The sequence below is a fragment of the Pungitius pungitius genome, chromosome 3 (assembly GCF_949316345.1).
Source record: "Pungitius pungitius chromosome 3, fPunPun2.1, whole genome shotgun sequence".
Lineage (NCBI taxonomy): Eukaryota > Metazoa > Chordata > Actinopteri > Perciformes > Gasterosteidae > Pungitius > Pungitius pungitius.
The window spans coordinates 26,643,056-26,662,528 of NC_084902.1; the positions used below are offsets into that span (position 1 = coordinate 26,643,056).

At 46.8% G+C, this 19,473-nt stretch overlaps 1 protein-coding gene across 2 annotated transcripts in view; it reads right to left on the reverse strand.

Annotated features, from left to right (window-relative positions):
* Positions 1 to 869: 869 nt before the first annotated feature.
* The window catches only part of zranb3 (zinc finger, RAN-binding domain containing 3), a 51,504-nt gene continuing 32,900 nt past the window's right edge, over positions 870 to 19,473 (reverse strand). Inside the window, exons 16-22 of one of the 2 annotated variants that reach the window (XM_037472761.2) lie at positions 14,489 to 14,593; positions 12,040 to 12,182; positions 7,187 to 7,369; positions 4,542 to 4,691; positions 3,551 to 3,743; positions 1,981 to 2,112; positions 870 to 1,383 (exon numbers count right to left, since the gene is read on the reverse strand). In XM_037472761.2, the coding sequence (XP_037328658.2) occupies positions 1,285 to 1,383; positions 1,981 to 2,112; positions 3,551 to 3,743; positions 4,542 to 4,691; positions 7,187 to 7,369; positions 12,040 to 12,182; positions 14,489 to 14,593 (1,005 nt within the window). In that variant the 3' untranslated portion in view covers positions 870 to 1,284. Of the gene's footprint in view, positions 1,384 to 1,980; positions 2,113 to 3,550; positions 3,744 to 4,541; positions 4,695 to 7,186; positions 7,370 to 12,039; positions 12,183 to 14,488; positions 14,594 to 19,473 lie in introns of both variants that reach the window. The other variant, XM_037472754.2, reaches the window with a different exon arrangement.

Sequence of the window (19,473 nt, forward strand, 5' to 3'; positions counted from 1 at the left end):
CTGGGAGATGTTCATTACTCACAGAGCTTGTCGGTTTGGACAGGAGAGGAACGGCGGCCTTATTAAGTGGAGACCTGGAGCAGCCGGAGGGGAAACACACGCACGCCCACGCGGCCTCCCGAGAAAGTTGGGAGCGGTGGCTTCGACCGAGCGCTCGGGTAGGCTCAGGGGAAGTTGTGGGCTGCCAGGAAGAACGGTTATTCAAACTTTTCCAGCGAATTTCGCTGAGCTTGGAGCTTTGCTGACGGACGGCGACATTTCTGACGTGACGACGACCGCCGGCTGCTGAGCCTCGGCGTACGGGGGGGGCGGGGGGGGGGGGGGGGAGGACGCCGAGTTGTGCAGCAGAAGAATGTCAGCCTCGTTTTTTTTTTTTTTTCCACAAGAGCCTGCTGGTATCGATTGGAGTTTCTGATGTCTGTCTGGCTCATTGTATAACTCTCACAAGAAGAGAATTCAATATTCCCGACATTGCTGAACCTGAAGCCCCTGTTTCCATAGTAACTCCGCTCTCCGTCTCTCTAAACATAGCACCTCCCGACTGACTACAGCTCTCCTCAGATCATCAAGCCCAGCTGAAGAGGAGGAAGCTGCGTGGACACGGACGATGCTGTTCTTGACTCGGGGCGATGAAACCGATTTACTGTCCGAGCCGAAGGAGACAACGTGAGACTGGGTGGGGGCAAGCATTTTATTTCACTGGGGGGGGGGGGGCGATCATTCACACCCCCCACCCGGCCCCAAAAAGGAAGATTTACAAGGCACCACTTGTTGCACCGATGAGGACACTTGCACTTTCACAAAGACCCCCCCCCCCTCCCACAGTTCATCTCTCACCTGCTACTGCCCCCCCCCCCAACCCACAACCCCCAAGTTTGCAAAAATCTGAAAAAAGTAGCATCTCTCAAAACAGCCTGCTCCACTTCAGCCTCGAGCACACACGAGAATAAAGTGGGGCCGTCATAAATCAAAACTACCGCACCCGTGACGGTTTGAGGACGAGAGGGGAGGTGGCTGAATTAGCATTTCATTTTCTGTTGTTCTTTCCTTTTTGTGAGGGGGGGGGGGGGGGGGGTAAATCGCCACAGGTGCTGCAACGTGGGACGAGTATGTTCAAGAGAAAGTCCGGCCTTTGTACCACCAATCAGTCAGAAAGGCATTTCTAATACCTCAATGTGATTGAGGGAATCATCTCCAGCCACTCAAGCACGGCAGCGGGGGGGCTCAACAATGACATTCAGAGACGTTTATAAACCTACCACCATCTTTACTAAACCTCTCAATTCATTTCCTGATGAAGAACCTGCTGATATCTGACGCAACCTTGGAGGCTGCCGCACTCTTCCTCATCCTGCTGCGCTCCTTGGCTTGCAGAGCCGTCCTCTGTGTGGAGACAGAGAGACAGAGGGAGAGAGAGAGAGAGAGAGAGAGAGAGAGAGAGAGGAACATGACGGGAGAGGTTGAATCTGCGTTGAAGAGATTAAAGCGTCTCGAGCGGCGGCGTGAGCGGCGAGCGGGTCCCCTTATCGGAACGAGCAGCTCTCCGCATGGGTTCATACACGTCCGGCGTGTTCCAAGCGTACACCCACTCGCCCCAACAACAAAAACATGTAGCAGCAAAGCACATTTCAGGCGACAATGAAAGAAACCTCTGCTCTGGCATCAGTGGCGTTTTAAGAAGATCCTCCCGAGGCAACAAATGCTACATGTCATAACCGCCACATCTTGTCCTGATACTACTGGGCAATAAATAGCTTGGCGAGGGACTGTGTGGGTTTGATCAATGTGTTTGACCATGTGTCCCATTAACGTCTCCACGTATGATCCTCAACATGAGCAATGAGGTCGAGGAGAGAGTAGCGGTCCGACCACCCCGCCATCTTAAATGTCAGACAAATTGCTTTGGCCCCTAAAAGTCAGTGGTTATGAGTGCAGCGATGCGGTGTGTGTGTGTGTGTGTGTGTGTGTGTGTGCACGTACGGCTTTGTGGCACACGGTGCAGAGCGTCTGCAGGTTGTCCAGAGAGCACTGTCCTCCTCCGCTGTAGACCGGACGGATGTGGTCGACCTGCCAGAAGTCCCCTTCGACCGGAGCGCGGATCATCTCGTTCAGCTGTGGGGGGGGTGGGGGGGCACACAGAGGAAATATCAAGCATCGACTGCGCCGACCTCCCACATGATCCATCTATGCCAGAGTGCTGTTTAAGCACAGATGAGTTGTCTTTAGAAGATCTTATCAGGGTGTTAAGAGTGACCTAAATTGATATTTTGCCGCATGCACGCGCATATACACACACACACACACACGTGAAAAAACTAATCTCCGCACCACAAGGGCTCCTCTGCAATGTGCCTCACAATAAGAAACAATGGAAACAAATACGTCTGGAGGAGCACTCATGACAGGGAGGCTCATAAGTGGTGAAAATCTACAACAAGGAAATAATGACAAGAGGGTTTAAAAAGGGTGAAAATGACGACAACAATCATTAAAAAAAGAGGGAAGTAGCAAATTGTCCTATTTGAGGCGGTGGAAGACGACAGGTGACCTTCCGTCGTTATTAATGAGCACGAAGTATTTCAGCACAAATGGCGTTGACCTAAATAGATTACCCAGGATCACTCATTAAAACTATAGTAATCATACGCTGCAGTGTACATGGAGCTAATGAGTTACTGGCTGGACCTTCCTGCGATCTGCACTTTACATCCAGGAGGCTAAAGCGAGTAAACTGAGAAAAAAAAAACTGGAACCATAACTTATTTGAGAATAAAAGAAGGCAAACAGAGGGAGAAGAAGAGTAAGCAAGCGGAGAAGCAAAAGATGAGGCAAAAAATCTATTTTCCTGCTTTGAGTGCTACTCTGCCGACATTAAGGCAGCGAGCTGAAATTGATCCCTACAGATTTAAAGAACAGGCCCGCTCACAGGGGCACAGTTCATGGCGCACACACACACACACACACACACAGACACACAACAACCCCCAGTATGAGGCAAAGAATGAGCCAATAATCTGGAGGCTCCTCCACCGCTGCGCCGTCTTATCATGTGGCTGCGTTTGTTTCCTCTAAAGCTCGGCGCATCGATCGGCGCTCATGCTGCTGCCGGCGGCAGTGTGTGTGGTTTTGTGCGTGTGCTTGTGTGTTAGGGGAAGTGGGGGGTCGGGGGGGGGGCAGCTTTGCAGGATAACAGCCGACCAAATCAAACAGGCTTACTGGTCGAGGCCTGCCACTGGGAAAAAAAAAAAGAAAGAAAAAGAAAATCAATGGCCCCAGCAATCCATTTACTGGAAGCTGGCCCTTCGGAGTGTAGATCAACCTGTGTGTGTGTGTAGGTGTGCGTGTGTGCGTGTACGTGGGTTGGATGGAGACAACGGAACACTTTTATTTTTGCACCGACACAAATACACAGACAAGAAATGGCTTATGTATGATATGCAGCTCACATCAAGGAGGTTTGTGTGTGTTGCTGATGGTTGGTGCTTCCATTCCTGTTATCTGTCCTCCATTAGGGACACTTGTAAAAAAATAAATAAAAAAAAAACCTGACCTCTTTGAGTGACAGCTGTGAGAGCCAGGTGTTCTCCAGCATGTCCTTGCGCTGGGGGGGCGGGGCGTCGCGGACCTTCAGGAACAGCTCGTGGGCGTGGAGGCCGCAGTGCTGACATACGCCCTGCTCCACCTCCAGCACCCGCGAGCGCATGTACGTCTGGCTGGAGCGCAACTGGAACTCCTCCTGGCACCTACGGGCGGGGAGACATGCATATATGACCCCACACTTGAACCTCTACATTTCTCAACCCCCAACAGCTGAGATACTTTTCTTCTTTTCCTCCAGGCAGCAGAGGAATGTTGTTATTGTGCTTTCTGCTACTGTGGCTAGATTCTGCTGAGGGACGCACGTCATTGTGTGGAAGCTTGATCACAGTCAGGTGTACAGGAGCGAAGGATCTCACCTTGACTCTGGCACCCTGAATCTGGCTCTTGAAAACCACTCACGGAAATTGAATATCTACTTTAAATGGGCAACGAGACTAAAGGGACGCGGGAGCACATTTCTTATTGGTAGGAATTGTCTTATTCAGAGCGACCGTGCGGGAAAGGTTGCAGCGTCTTGCTTAAGGACGGCAAGAGATTGCAGAGACTGAACGTGCCGAACTTTTAAACCCTTTGTTAAAAATATGATTTATTTTTTGCTTTAGGATGCAGTGAATTGACCTTCAGGCATAAATGTTGAAAGAAAATGTTAAGAAAAGGATCAATTCTAAACTTGTTTTGCACAGAAAACTGAATGGCTAGGGCACAAAGAAAAATTGTGGAAGTTCAAGCAATCAGACTATTTGAAAGCATTTAATATGCTTAAGTTTGACTGACATCTTTGCAAATACAAAATGGAATGTCCCCATTGTGGTAAGCCCCCCCCCCCCCCCACCTCCCCTCCGGGTGCTTCAGACCGCTCCGTAGAACAGTTTGTGCAGCACTGACGACCTGCAGGACCACGCATTTGGCTTCTAAACTGGGCGCAGCTGGTGTCACTTTACCTGTGGCTGCAGAAGCGGGTGTCCCAGGCCCCCCCGGTGGTAGGGCAGGCCTCCTGGCAGGACAGACACAGAGGGACGCCCTCACTGTCAACAGCCTGCAGGTAGCCTGACTCCGGCGGAAGAAATCCATCACATTTAGCCGTCTGTTGACTGCTTAGAAAGACAAACCATTACATGTTATTACGTATCGAGCTAACGGGTGTTTGCACTGCGGCAAACACCACTTCCTGAAAATATAAAGTGAGAAGATTAGAAATTGGCAGAGAGTAAAATATTTCAACGGATAGAATTAGACAGAAGAACAATTGTATGTATTAGAGTACACTGTCGCACTGCTTATAGTGATCAAGGCTAGATCACTAACTAAATATGGTCAAATGTGTACGTATCAGAAGTGTGTAAACATGAGAAATGAAGAAAAATGTCAGGCGCAAAATAAATGGATTCTGTATCTTTTTGATGCGGTAGGAAGCAGCAGATTGTCTGCCCTTTGGGTCGAGGTAACTTCAAAAGAAGCGACCGTGGCCCGTGGGACCGCCATCAGTTTAAGCCAACAGACTTTTCAATGTCAGCTCAGTTCTTTCAAAACCAGCAACACGGCAAACACATTTCAACATAGATATTCATTCAAGTAAACAGATATATACATTTATATGTTTGCTTAGTGTTCTGCAAACGGAGAATAAATGAATGTATTGCTGCTGTGTGTGTGGGTGTGTGTAAAATGTCTACACACTCTGTGTGTCTATGCATCTGCGTGGGGGAAGTATTTGAAGCATGTGTGCCCGGCCTTTTGGCAGGAGGACGGCTAGTTTGGGCTTTTGCCATGTTGTCCCAGCAGGGTGCTGGAGCCACGTCGGTGGGGACAGATGGACTAAATTCTCTCTCCCCGTGGTTTACATGGACAGAGAGAGAGAGAGAGATTGGGGGGAACAAAGAGACACGGCACTACAGAGTGAGATTTAATCATTGAAATGGAGAAAAAACCCATCTTAAAATAGGAACCTTGGAGCTTCAAAGTTGAGAAGATACCAACAAACTGGAGGTACCAAGAGACAAATACCGTGCCAGTAACATCTAGCGGATGAAAGAGAGACAGAAATAGATGCTTTTTTTCTGGTGTGCCCAAACTGAGAATGGTGAAATATGGTTCCTATGAAATAAAAAAAAAAAAAAAAACTCTAACCCAGAATTTCTTTCCAGTTTTCACTCACTCACCAAGAACCCACCCAAATATAACATAACAATTTAACTGGCAATGATCATATGCACCACACATTCATCTTGAGAGTCATTTAAATTCATGAATGCGCAAAAGCGGGCGAGCGTGTTTGGCAGCTCTGCGTCGCAGTGTGAGGTAACTCAGCACTTCAAACCCCACGGAACAAATCACGCAACATGCCTCCAGCGGCAGCCGCCTGCCGCTGAGCTGCTTCCCGACGCAAGGAACCCTGAAACAGGTGCTGAGCGGGGGCGCTGATCCGCTGGTCTCGTCCGCGTGGACAGCGGAGCAGACCGCGGCGGATGTCACACCCGGGCTCGGCTCTCGGTGTGAACACGGGAGACGTCGAGTGTCGTTGGCAATCGATAAAGGAGTAAGAGACAAAAGTAGATTGTAGACGCAGACAAGCGTGAAAGGGGTCTTAATAGCTCAAGCAGTAATGACGTACGAGGCTAATGTACCGCTCAACTAAAACAGAAAAGGGAACAAAGAAATTCATATTTGGATGGGAATCTATGTAGTTTATAATTTATGAAATACAAAAACCTAACCTGATCTAATCAATCTAATCAACACTATTAAATACTTTTTTTAATGCCATTTCAGAGATGTTAGCTGTTGCTCAACACGTGTTTTTGAATGTCATACAAATGTTTCTTTTAATTAGAAATTACAGCTATAATATACATACTATATTATCTATCAACAACAACACACACGTTTGCTGTTATGCTAGAATCAACAGAACATGTTCACTTAGTTCTAGGAAAAACGTCCTAGTCCGATGCTTGCTGCATCGCATTAAATTATAGCTTTTGCTTGACACTTTTCAGACAAATGTAAAATGATAGTTTATAGCATTTAACTTTCAGAGAAACCGTTGCATTCCTCCAGGCGAAGAACCTGCATTGTGTACACAGGCAAACAGCCCAGACAGCACCCTGTAAGACGCTACATGGCAGACATGTGTATAGAACAGCACCCGCTGTGCCCATATGAGAAAGACTATGTTTTCTGCAGGTTTCCATGGTGATATTCCCTCCTCCGGCTGAGCAGGTTGCATCTCAAACCCTAGATCATATTATGGTCTGTATTTACTGTACTAACGCGCGCAGCAGGCCTTTGTGCCTCTACCACACGGCACACACACAGATCTCCATGGAGACAGTGATGGGAAGGAAGAGGAAAATACACCAAACCCTCAAAGCCGAAGCCGCTTGTTTGCACAGACCACCTTGGAGTGGAGACCGTGAAACCTCATCGCTAACAAACGAGGCAGGACGGGATCTGTTCATTCCAGATACTCCACAAAAAAACAAACAGAAAAAGAAGACAGAGTGTATAGCAGCTACTGTGAAGCTCTGAGCCTGGAGAGGATGCTATTTAGGACTATTTTAGAGATGTGAACACGGCTTGAGCTCACCTCGCCGCCAACAGCCGCCCACACGGGCGCCCTTTCCCCTGCCTCTCTGAAGCGGGTGGCGTCGGCGAAGCGGCCGCCCTCCCCTTCGTGAAGAGGTTCTCCTTGGTGACCACTCGGACGCTGCCGCCCTCCTGCTGCGCCCTGCTCAGGGAGGCCTGGGCCACCTCGTCCTTGCCGAGGTACCTGTGAAAATGGAGCGAAACCGCGAAGGATCAGAGGGTTTATGTAACACAATGTAGTGCTGCGCGGGGGCGTAGAAGGAGATCGCTTCACAAACTCTCTCTGGACAGTGGGAGGTAAGAAGGGAAATCGGATGCCGCTTGAGCTCAAAACTTGGTTTTTGTTTTTTCAAAAATTATGCAGAAACTCTTACTTTAATTGCTAATTCTCTTTATTTGCTTCTATCCCGATTGTCCTCTTCCCCGCGCTGAATGCCATCACGTTTTGCTGCTGCAGCCATCTAATTTCCCCTGCAGGCATCGTCAATCACCGAATCTAATCCGTCCACCACGCCGCTGGTTTTTATGGCCCCTTGTAACGACGATGTTCGGTGTGCAGGTCGAGCATTGCATCAAACAGTGCCTGTCAATGTGGACAGGATTAAAATGACCCCGGGGCATCAGGAGTTGACACGAAACGCAGCAGGAGGAGTATGTGCGGAAAGGGCAGGAGGCGGGGGCACAGAAAACCTCTGAATGTTTGTTCTAGGTGGAAAGAAAATTGCGGTGGTACTGAGAGAAAAGTGACCAATCACCAAAGCGTCCCCAGGTAACATTAAGGCTTTCCACAGAAGGATGGTACAACACTCTAATCGTCTCCTCGGAGCAATTACCCTTTCTCTGGCCACCTCTACGGGGGGGGTCAGAGATCAGGGCGCTGCAGCCGCTGTGGACTCTCGCCTTCAAGAGAGCCGGCTTCTATTTTCATCATTCTATCTCAGGTTTTGCCGCGGTATTTCGTGGCCGTGCGGGGATTTTTTTTCTTTAACCCCATATGCATTAGTTGAATATTAGATATTAATGTCACTATAAAGAAAAAGGATTATGTCAACGATGCAAAAGAAACGGCACATTTTAAGAATGCAGGGCGGCGATGAAATAAAAGACGGATGGGGTTTTGCTGGTCAATTACCTCAGGGCCCGAAGCTGCTCACTAATGTTATGGAGATCGATAGGTGTGTTGGGCTTTATAGGCTTTATAGAGACTTGTTCTTTGCCAATTCTGAAAGTTAGTTTGGCAGAACAGGAACAGATTCACTGCCACCGGTGAAACATTATCAATAATTGGAGCGATTCCCAGACCCTGAAGACATGTAGAAGATTATTATACTAATTTAGTTAGCAGCAAAGGGCAAATACAAGTTCCCTGTTATATGTTGAATCAACAGTTTATAGCATTCTTTAATTGAGCTGTACAATAAACGATGACCTTTATAAAGATATAGGGGAGTAATGTCTACCTAAAAGCCAACAGGTTATTTGATTTTACCTCACAGGATGTGTTTTTAGTCTGACCATGATTACCAATGAATTACTATCCTATATCCTATGAGTTAAATAGCAAGCTGTTGCCCCTGCTAGACTACGGTTTTAAAATCTCCAGTGGGCCCCACGCAGACATTTCCATGCATTTCAATCCACCTCCATCTGGACAGAATACTCTTTGGGAGTTGGATGGAAAAGAAGGTAAGAAAAAAAAAAAGCAAGCGATGGATGACAGGAGGCACAAAGTGGAGGAGGGAGACACATCAAAGAGAAGAAGTTTTCCCTGGAAGCTGTGGGGAGAACAGGAAGAAGGCCAGTCTTCATCAAACACTCGAGCTCCCTCTGCTTCAAACGGTCCCGGCACAGAGGCGGGATGAAACGAGACACCTCCCGCTAAACTGGAGTCCAGTCCTGCCGTGCGGATGCGTGTTCGCATGTTTTCTAATGCATCCGGGTCCTCGGAGAGTTATTAGGGAAAACTAAAGTGTCTGCTGCTCCATCACTGTGTATTTTATTTTTTTCGCACTTCCAAGTGTCTGACCACTCTAATCCCAGATACAAGACCACTTGCATGTTTCTTCCACGTGTGGGAGCAGAAACGTCCTGGAGCCCCGCTGGTTGCCGGGTAACTGGGGACAGCATCACTGTGCCACCGACAGCTGTGTCAATCTTCTCATCAAGCTCCCAGCAAGAAAAGCGAATAAGTGTATTTCTCCCCCACCAAAGAAATGTCAAATTATGCCTCAAAGACCCCCTCAGTGGATTATCTGGCTCGCTGCAGGAGCGGCGCTGCAGGCCGCCGCAGACAGGCAGCGGCACCAGGACGCCGGCCCGCAGGTTCAGCAACTGGTTGCCAGTTTACTAAATTCCAGTCACCGCAGCGGTCAATACATTTAAGATGCGTCCGGTCGTTATGGGCACTTCAGGTTGACATGATGATTGAAGATGTCATTAAAAAAATACGACAAGAATGCTGCATCTAAAGCTGTAATCCTTAAAAGATTCCAATACTGGTTGACACCTTTCGGCTCCACCAGTAACAATTAAAACATTCTTTTTTTCTTTCTTTATTCAAGTGCCAACTTCAGACGTAAAGTCTGGTTAAATATGACATGTCACACCACACCTCTTATATATAAATGTGTGAAAGATGTGGGTGTTTATCAGGCCGAGAAAGTCCAAGGAAAGACAAAATAAAAATTGTGTGATTGCGAGGGCGCAGCCGACCGGGTTATTTTCTTCGTTGTGTGACTTATTCAAGTCCCGGATTTTATCGGAAAGGACAGCGCTGAATTGCTGCAGAAGGCGCTAATGTAAGTTGCCAACAGTGACATGATGTTCAAAAAAGGACTCAAAAATTCTCAGCCGAATGTTCCGACTACTTATCCGTTTCCCATTTTGACAGATGCCTTGCTGTAGTATACGAGTCATTACTCATTATTGTTATTTCAAGGATTAAACATAATTAACAATATTGAAACTCAGAACTTTGATATGCAATTATTTTTTTCTTATTCTAGCAGTCAGGGCAAATAACATTGTGCATGGATTTAGTGTATGATGACTGTAAGTCATCTTTCTCCTATCAGGTTTATACTGTCCTCACCTGTACAGCCTTACTTTTTGTATAATTTACAGAACACTTCCATGTGTTCCATCTGCAACCAAAAAGCTACAATTATTAAGAGTATTAGTTTGCATATATACAGGACGGAACATCTCATTCTACTATGAAGGCGCATCACAGAAGCGATAATGAGTTTTTAGCCAACGTGCGGTACGCCCAAGCGACGACGCGAACCCGATTTAAAATCCCCTCAGCTCCTCTGAAATCACTATAAATCACCACAAGTTGCTTAGGACGACGGCGTCAGGAAAAAACCCGCGACCGAGTGCATTACGTTCGGGGCGGTTGAAAGGCGAGAGCCTCGGCCCGCTGGTGAAAGGCGAGCGGCGAGCGCCCCGCTGAGCCGAAGCCGGAGCTTGATTGGTTCTGATTAGCGGATAAATCAAACAGGTATCAAATCAAGCCGGGGCCAATTGCCTCCTACTTACACCTTGATTAGGTTCACGCACCCAAACACGTTCCCTCGGTTGGGAAACACTGTCTTGCCTGCTCACGCACGTGCACGCACACACGCACACACACGCGTGCACAGACACACACACACGTGCACACACACACTCACACGAGTGTACCCTGTAATTGGCAAACTCCCCGTGCCTCGATCGACGCCAGCGGTAATTAGTGTGCCAGTAACAATGCATGTTTGTCAAAAAAGAAAAAAAGAAGGAAAAAACACACATGCACAGAGCTCATCCTCTCCTGTGCCTCAGCACTTTGATACACACACACGCACACACACACACACACTCTATTGAGCCTTCCACGACGCCGGGGACCGTTAGTATTTACAAATCGGCCGGTTTCACTGTGAAATCTTGCACGTTGCCTTTTCCGGGTTCTGACATTAAAGTCTGAAGCGGAGGGCGTTAAAAAGACCTCTGAGCGACACAATGGGGGCACGCGGTCAAACGAGCTGATCAGAGGCCAGGACGCAATTTTCCCCTCGTTACTGTTAACAGATTCAAAAATTGAAATACATTTTCAATCGTTTTAAGAGTAAACATTTTTTTAAAGAGGGCTTCTTCGGATAAAGAGATTATTGCAATTTATAGAACATTTGGAAAAAAAACGTGATGCCATCAGTCACATCACACTAGTTTGCTCTCTTTGATGTTTTGTTTGTGGGAAATGTACAACACACAAAATATGAGGAGTAGTAGGAGGTGGAGGGAGTCTGAATGCATAATTCCATTCATACAATAATTATCATATGTGCATGATTTCGGTATTTTGTACTTACATATTACGTTTGGCCTATATCACCTCACCCTTACTGGGATCCATTGATTTTCTCACTTACATTGTTGCTAGGCGATTTCATCTGCTCCAGCTGGCTTCCCAAGTAAGACAAGCTCAGTGAATTGGTTGAAGGCACAATTCCTCCTATATATGATGTAAAAAATGTCCTAACCCTCCCCTCTGTGCCTCTGATTGGCTAGAACTTGTTGCCCTGGTTGGGTTCGGTGAGGCTAAGAATATCAGACAAATATCCTCGATGATAGGAATATGGAAATACTAATATGAATGTACTAAGCTTGTTAGCGTTTGATATGCTAGCATACGCGCCTCACGTTGGAGCAGAGAAACAGATCTTCGGGTTTGATTATTTCGTATTTCAAACATACGACCGTACGATGGGGTTTTGGTCAATCACCACCAGAGCAAAGAATTCTAAAGTCAAAGCAGCAAGTTTTTCTTTCAGGAACACATTCTCCCCCCCCCCCCCCCCGCAAGAGTCTGACCTCTTGGTGCTGGAGTGAGGGCGCTTGGCGGCGGCCAGCTGCTGCAGGCCCAGAGTCGGGCTGTGGAAGAGGAGGCCGCCACGGCGCAGCAGCTTCTGCTTCATGGCGGCCAGGCTGCTCCATTCCTGGACGAACCTCAGCACCTGCAGGCGGGGAAAAGGGGGGGGGTGTAGAGGACACAACACCTAACTTCAAATTCAATTCCAAGCCAAGCCCAAGAAAAATAAGAAGAAAAAGAAAAGCCTTCGTCAACACTCAGTTTGGATATTAGAGGGATTTTGTTTTGTGGAATATACACTATCGCAACAAATAACACAATATGTGTGCACGCACACACACAAGCACACACACACAACCGTTTTTCAGACAGCTGAATAAAAACCCATCACAGCAAGAGAAAGCAGTATATGCTTTCAGCCAAGTTAAGGATTCAAAGAAAATCCAGTGGCAAAATAACAAACAGCACACAAAGCATCAAGGCCTAATGGGCAATTTTCCTACATATATTACTCCAGAGAGGTATTTTTTTTATTTTCTATTCTCTGCATTCTCACCGTTATTTGAGTGTAAACAAACTCACAGCAAGGTTTGCTTTGTTGACGTTTTTGTGGCGTTATTTTTGTGTAGATATTTTGATTGAAATAATACCCATTAGGAGCAGCGTATTTTAGTAACTAGACAATAATGTTCCAAGGCACTAGGAAGAGAGCCGAGGGAGAGATCAGAGGTCAAAGCGCTGCAGTACGGTTGGAGGAAAACCTGCTCTGCAAAGACCGGATTTGTCTCGTAGAGATGGAGACTCCGGACGGACTTTAGAAATATGCCTACAGCACGCGAGGTCATCAGGAGGACGAGAGCGGGATGCCGTGTTCAGCGTCCTGCCTCTCCGAGGGGCGGCCCAGTTTAATCGGTGAGCCTCTGACACCGTGTGGGCGGAAAACTGGGAGGCCTCAGATTTACCACTGTGTGGCCGGGTGAAGTGTTTTGCTGATCATACGGTCATATCTGAAAAGGGTAAGGCCGGAAATATAAGCCCTATTGCTGGAATATACAAAGGACGAAGCCCTGGAAAAATGAGTGTATTCCATCACATATTGTTGATACATGTTTTTCCTGTGGGCTCCATTTGCTGTGTAAAAACTATTACTGAGTGACGCTGTTTATCTCCGCCCCAATCCTGCATCCACCGGCCTGCTGCTTGAAATACCCATGGATTAAAATAAAGGTGGATTAATTCGCAGCTAAAAGATATAGTCCCTGATCAATGCACTATTTCCTCCTGTTTGAGTCACGTTTGATTAAAAATGACAGCTGCTCCAGCCTCATTACGCTGCACATGCAACATTATTCATTCCCTTAAAAGAAGAGCCTGATATCTTTGAGAACAGTTCCTCGTAAATGTTATTCCTCTCTGCTTAAACAGAGAGCAGGCGAGCTCCCTGAACTCCCCCCTCCCCTTCCAGGCCCGCTATTACACCGTCTGGCCGCTATTGATTCTGATGGACATTTGGAGCCTAACAGGGCGTGAATCAGAGCAACATGCAACTCACGCCTTTGCCTTTTTAACATTTTTTTTTCTTTTTTTTACAAAAAGCGACATAAACAACGCGACAGGCCGTCAGCGGCTCCCGTTACCGCCGCCGCGGCAGACTGAAGGATTTAATATTACCCGGGGTGGCGCGCGCGGGATCGTTAGAGGCGCTGATCCGTCTCGTTTAACGACCGCCATAAAGCGCCACTTTCTCTCTCTTGCTGATCCCGAACCGCCCCCACAAACACGCACACACACACACACACATACACACACTGATCATTTCCCCTCCTTCATCACAGCCCCCCACATCCCTGCGCCTTACACCCCGGATGGTGGTGGTGGTGGGTGCCCGTGCTGCCGCCCGATGACGCGCTGCTGCTCCCCCTCCACCTTTTCCTTTTCCTCCTTCCCATCATCATCATCATCATCATCTTGGGTGTCATTAGCTTCACGTGGCTGCAGCGCGCACATCTGTTTAATAACCCCGCGCAGCCTCGCGCCTCGCCTTCACCGGGTCAGTGGAATTGGCGAGATGGCCCTGCTGGCTGCGGAATCAAACTAAATTATCTTCGCTAAAAATGAAGGCAGCCTCCGGGCCCGCTGGCTAACAAGAAGAAAGAAAGAAGGTGTTGCTGCACTCTTGAGCATATGTGGAGTTTTCCCGTCGTCTTGGAAATGATGTGAAGTCACACGCTGTGATATCTTTATAATCAATCAAAAGAAGGAAATATTGGCTCACTTTTCAACACTCCCCCCCCCTCCTCCTCCTCCGCCCTTCCGGTGGTAATGACACATTAACTGGCTGCGCGTCCCCTCGTGCAAACACTTCCAAACCCACGTGCGCGCCCCCGCATGTATCAAAGCGCCTCACGCGGGAGGCGCGCCCACGACGGGGCCCGGCGGTGAGGCGCAGACCTGCGTTCGGTTTTCCCGGCGCCGGCTGAAGGCCTCGGGCAGCTCGTCCCAGTTGGCGAGCTTGATGTCCAGCGGGACGAAGCTCAGGTTCAACGGAGTCCCGTCCTAGGGCAGGGGGAGAGGGAGAGGAGAGCATGAGCAGGAGCATTGTTACTGCTGCTGCTAAAACCACCATCCTTCTTACTGCTACTGTTCCACACACACACAGACACACAGACACCTTTAATAAACCTCTGTGTAAGGAATTGTCAGGGAAATACTGTTCAATTATTACAGCATATCATTCATACTGATAATATAATTAGGTTTTTCTATTTGCCTCGTTGAATGGGTGTTTGTTTTCCTTCTAAATTTAAACCTAAATTAAATAAATCAACAGTAACTCAACAAAATGTTTGAATCACTCAAACTAATTTTGTTTGGCTGGAGACCAGACTGGGTTAACTGGGCCTGTAATGGGAACCATTACACTTATTTCCTTTATAGGGTTTTAATCATCTCTACAATCATTCAATTCCTCAACAAAAGTGCTAAATCCTGCACACGTAACTTTACCATATGAAAAATAAAAGTGTGTCATTTGTGCTCGGAGTTTACATCAATTAAAGCTCATTACGTTGGGACTATGAATGGCACCAAGTAATTGCAGCAATTAATCTCAGGGCTAAAACGATTATTATTTAAATTTATTTCTCTTTTTTTGTGAGTAAATTCCAAACACATAAAAATAGTCTATTGCTAAAATCCCCTGAGAACAACACATTTGCGCACACACAGCCCCATCACGCGTTTTTTGTATGTTCTTGACTGTCTCCCAACGCTTGACACAAACAATAATAATGAAGCTAAATGAGGGGGAGGGACTTTAGTCAGAAGTGTCCTGAAACATGCATCGTTTCTACTGACCGGCAGGGGGGCAAAAAGAAGTCAGTATAGAAGCAAATGAGAAAAAGACTTAGTGTACATGAGTTTTGGGTCTAAGTCTCTACTTTCAAGTCTTCTTCAATACAGCACGGTGTTCATTAAGTGAATTGTGGTGCATTTAGATTCGCATAGACCATAAGGTAGAGTACTCTTTCGGGGCGTGTTAACGTTTATTGGCAGGTCTCCGGCCCTATACCCAGGTACATGAAACAGGCAGGACAGGTTTGGGGAAATAACACAGACGGGAGCCTTGATCATTAAAAGGTCATTTTGACAACTGAGAACAGCAAGAAAGGAAAAAATGGTCTTTCCGAAAATAAACTAAACTAAATCATGAGAAGCCATCGGGTTAACAACAACACATTGCTCTATAATTTAGAGCCAGGGAACCAGGTTTATAGCATTCAATTACTTACATTGTGTTCTGCTCCCCAATTTGACACTTGACATATTTTTGGCCGAGCAATCACATTCGTAATGACGAACTAGCTGAACTTGTATCCAATCCCATCCGAGTTCGGTAATATGCCCTGATATTTATTTTTTTTGGTTGCCATTGTAATTCTTGTAACCAAGGAGCTTGTTAGTGATCTCACTTGGTTTGTTTTATTCTAATATATGTACACTTTGAACGTAATAGTTCTCCTGTGACAGTGCGCAAGCATTAGTAACACAAAATAATGAGGATTTTGCAAAGCGTATAAACAAAGCGCCATATACCCACAAGAATGCACCTCGCTGTGATTGTGGGTAATCACGCCGCCGCAGCTTGGAGGTAGCTGCATAATCATGGTAACAAAAAAATAACCACATTAAAGAACATTTTCCCGCTCATCACTGCTTCATTAGCACTAACTACTGTCAACCTCGAAGCCCGAGAAGCCACTTAAGGCTGGGCGTTAACTTCACTGCGGCGACAGCCATTGGAGGAGAGAGGGCGGACGCAGGGTTTAGGCAAAAGCGTTGCCACGCCGACCGATGACAGAGAGGACGGGCTGGAAGGAATGATTTAGTTTAAAGGTTAATACCTGCCGGCAGCTGACACAGGGATTTGGAGATACCAATCGACAATAGGACGTTTTTTTCTTCTTCTTCTCCTTCTTTTTCTTCTTCTTTTTTCTGTGCCAGACCCTCGGTGCACGGAGGCCCGTGTGTTTATTTGGATTATGGCAAAATAAATATCACGGAGACTCAGGGGAACGCAGAGCCGCTTGTGCTGTTGCAGCATGGAGCGGGAATTAGAGCCTTTCCAGATGAGATCGAAAAGAGGTGCACTCTCCTCCCCAATGCTCGGATAATGTTCCACAACCATCAGTATTAAATATTTCATCAGGTCACAATAAATCAAACCTAGATTTTCTCTCCTGTTTGGGATACACGGTGCGACACCTGGAACCGGTACAAATTATAATTCCAGGTTGATTACTTTTTATATTTCAAGCATACATTAATTTCCTTTAATTCTTGTAATATGTATGGACAGGGTTCCTTTAGCTGGAAACCAGATCAGTGCTTTTTAAAAGTGAAAGAGAATTCAATATTGCTTTTTTTTTTTTTACTGCACCCTCTCATTTGAAGACCAATGCAAGTTCAAGCCAGCAAACGAGACATTTACAGATTCGAAGAGAGTAAAAAGGAAGCCGCTTGCAAGATAATGAAACATTATTTTCTGAGTGGTAAGCTCAGTCTTCCTCAAATTCAACACTGGATCATCCAACGACAACTATTAGAATTCCGGGCTGAGGGCTGTTTTCTATTGATATGGACTTTTTGAATGGGTATTTAAGTGTTATGGTAACTAAATGAGCACCCAAAGAATAATTTAAGCACAACATAATGCTGAATGGTCCATGAACCCCACCCACCATCTATGCCTGGCGTTGACATGACACCCGCCTGCCTATGAGCAGGCTCTGTGAATCCCTGAATAGTTTGATGTGAAGATAAGGGACATAAAAATTCCTAACACTCGATATTTCTCATTCGAGACCCGGCGGTGACAAAGCCGCCCCCCTGATTGTGCACCGAGCGGGGCCCCCTGTGAGAGCCCTACGCCTGCTCCGGGATTATCCCGAAGTGACAGCTTTCCGGACAAAATTCCTACAGTTCATCATTTAAACGACGGCGGGGGGACATTTTATCGCCGCGGCTTATCGTCTGAGGCACGCGGCACTTGTATCGCCGGTCTAGTGCCGGCGGGGTAATGTTCCGTTGGTGATTCAGTTCGGCTCTCCGGCCCCCTCTATGTAAAACCCCCTCATCTCGCTATCTGCGTCAGCGATCCGGTCCCCTCGTGATCCGATCGATACGCGGCTCCGGTGGCGATCGGGGCCCCTAAACCGTAGTTTGTCCTAGCATTGTTAAACAGGACATTTTGTTTGATTATCTGTGTGAAGTTCCAGGGGTCTTCACGCCCCCCCACTCTCCAGAGAGGCCGCCCGCAGTTTGTTAAGGACACGACATGATTGGTTGCTGCAAGTAAGCGGGCTCAGCTTTCTCTTCTGGCTCGTCGCTATCCCTCGGTCAGCTCTTTCAAAGTGGGCCGACCGGATACTGTTGAGTCTCAAATCTCCTAATTTATGTGTGGCCCGCCGTGCTGCCGCTGTTATTCGTTACTATTTCAACAGCGCAGCAAGATGTTCAATTGTTTTTATATTCTGAGCAATGTTTGCATCCATTTGTTTCACACCGGTACGTCCAGAACGCAGACAATGATGATATCATTCTAGTGATTTACTGCAGCAGTATGCTTCCATAAAGTCGGGGGGGGGGGGAGGGCTGTGTGAGAATAATAATAAATAAAAGTCAATGCAGTAGACTTTTTGTCTCCAGCTTATTCAACACGGCCCGCTTGTTTTACACTTCCAGTATAATAACCCACCACATTAAGTTACATTAATGTTATTTGTATTCTTAATGGGGGAAATCTCCTATTTTTAATAATTTTTTGTCAATGGAGCAGAAACTGGATGGGTCGAGCTCCAAAATATCCTTCCCACCGGATTCTACACCTCCAATGATGCAACAAGACTCTCTCTGCGTGGTCTGTCATCACCACTGAGCTACTTTTACAGTAGAGTACTACTTCCTGTGACAAGTAATCGGCTTTTGCGATGCAGGTCGGCTGCGCCTTTAAATGCGTCGAAATCAAAGTATATATGTGCACAAAACAAATGTTAGGTGGATTGTGGATGAAAGAGGAGGTTGGAAGGAGGCCTGGAGACGGTCAATGCTTTGGTAATTCCTAAACCTTTCATTTGCATCGATCAAAGCATGTGAATTGGTTCAGAGAGCTACTCAAACAGGCTCATGTCTCCTGAGACACGAGGCGGTCGGGGTTTTATCCAGCGTCGAGTGCTGCATCCGGTCATTGCATAAAGCCTATAACGACAGAGCGGAGTTTGATTTTTAAGTTCGTTAAAGTGCCGCTTGGAACCGGACTAATTTGAGCTCTTTCAATAACAATTACTTTCATTCTGAAACTCTGACCTTCTTAATGTCGCCTGTGACTGTTTCCTCACATCTCTCATGTTCGCTAATTGGCAACACGCGACAGAGCGGCACGTGCCACGTTTTCAATCAGTGCCACATTTGTTTGCAGCTCTATCTCGAAAAATACATCTTGTTCGAAAAATAGATGAATAAAAAGAGTTCATTTGGCTTTGTTCGCTGTTCAGTACAAAACATTGAGTGGTTAAATGCCCTTTCAGTTTTACTTATTGTCACTGCCTTTAGACCCAACAAACACTAGGAGATCAGAAGCTTCTGACTCGCATTTAAAAAGTGAAAAAGACCTCCTGCCTCCTCACAGCCTCGATACGTTTGCACTATACGGTCTTCAAATAGCTGCATGAATAACAGTTTGAAAGGTAATAGCCGGTTGCCAGCACGGGGCACCACATCAGGCCTCGTTTCCCACTGAAGGGAAAAGACGAGCATCGCTGTAACATCCAGCTTTCTCTGAGCGGAAGAACCAATGTAACGTGGCTACGTCTGAATTTATTGTTATTGCAGAGTAGTTGTTTTTTTCTTCTTTTTGTAAACGGGTCCTTTCCTCGGGA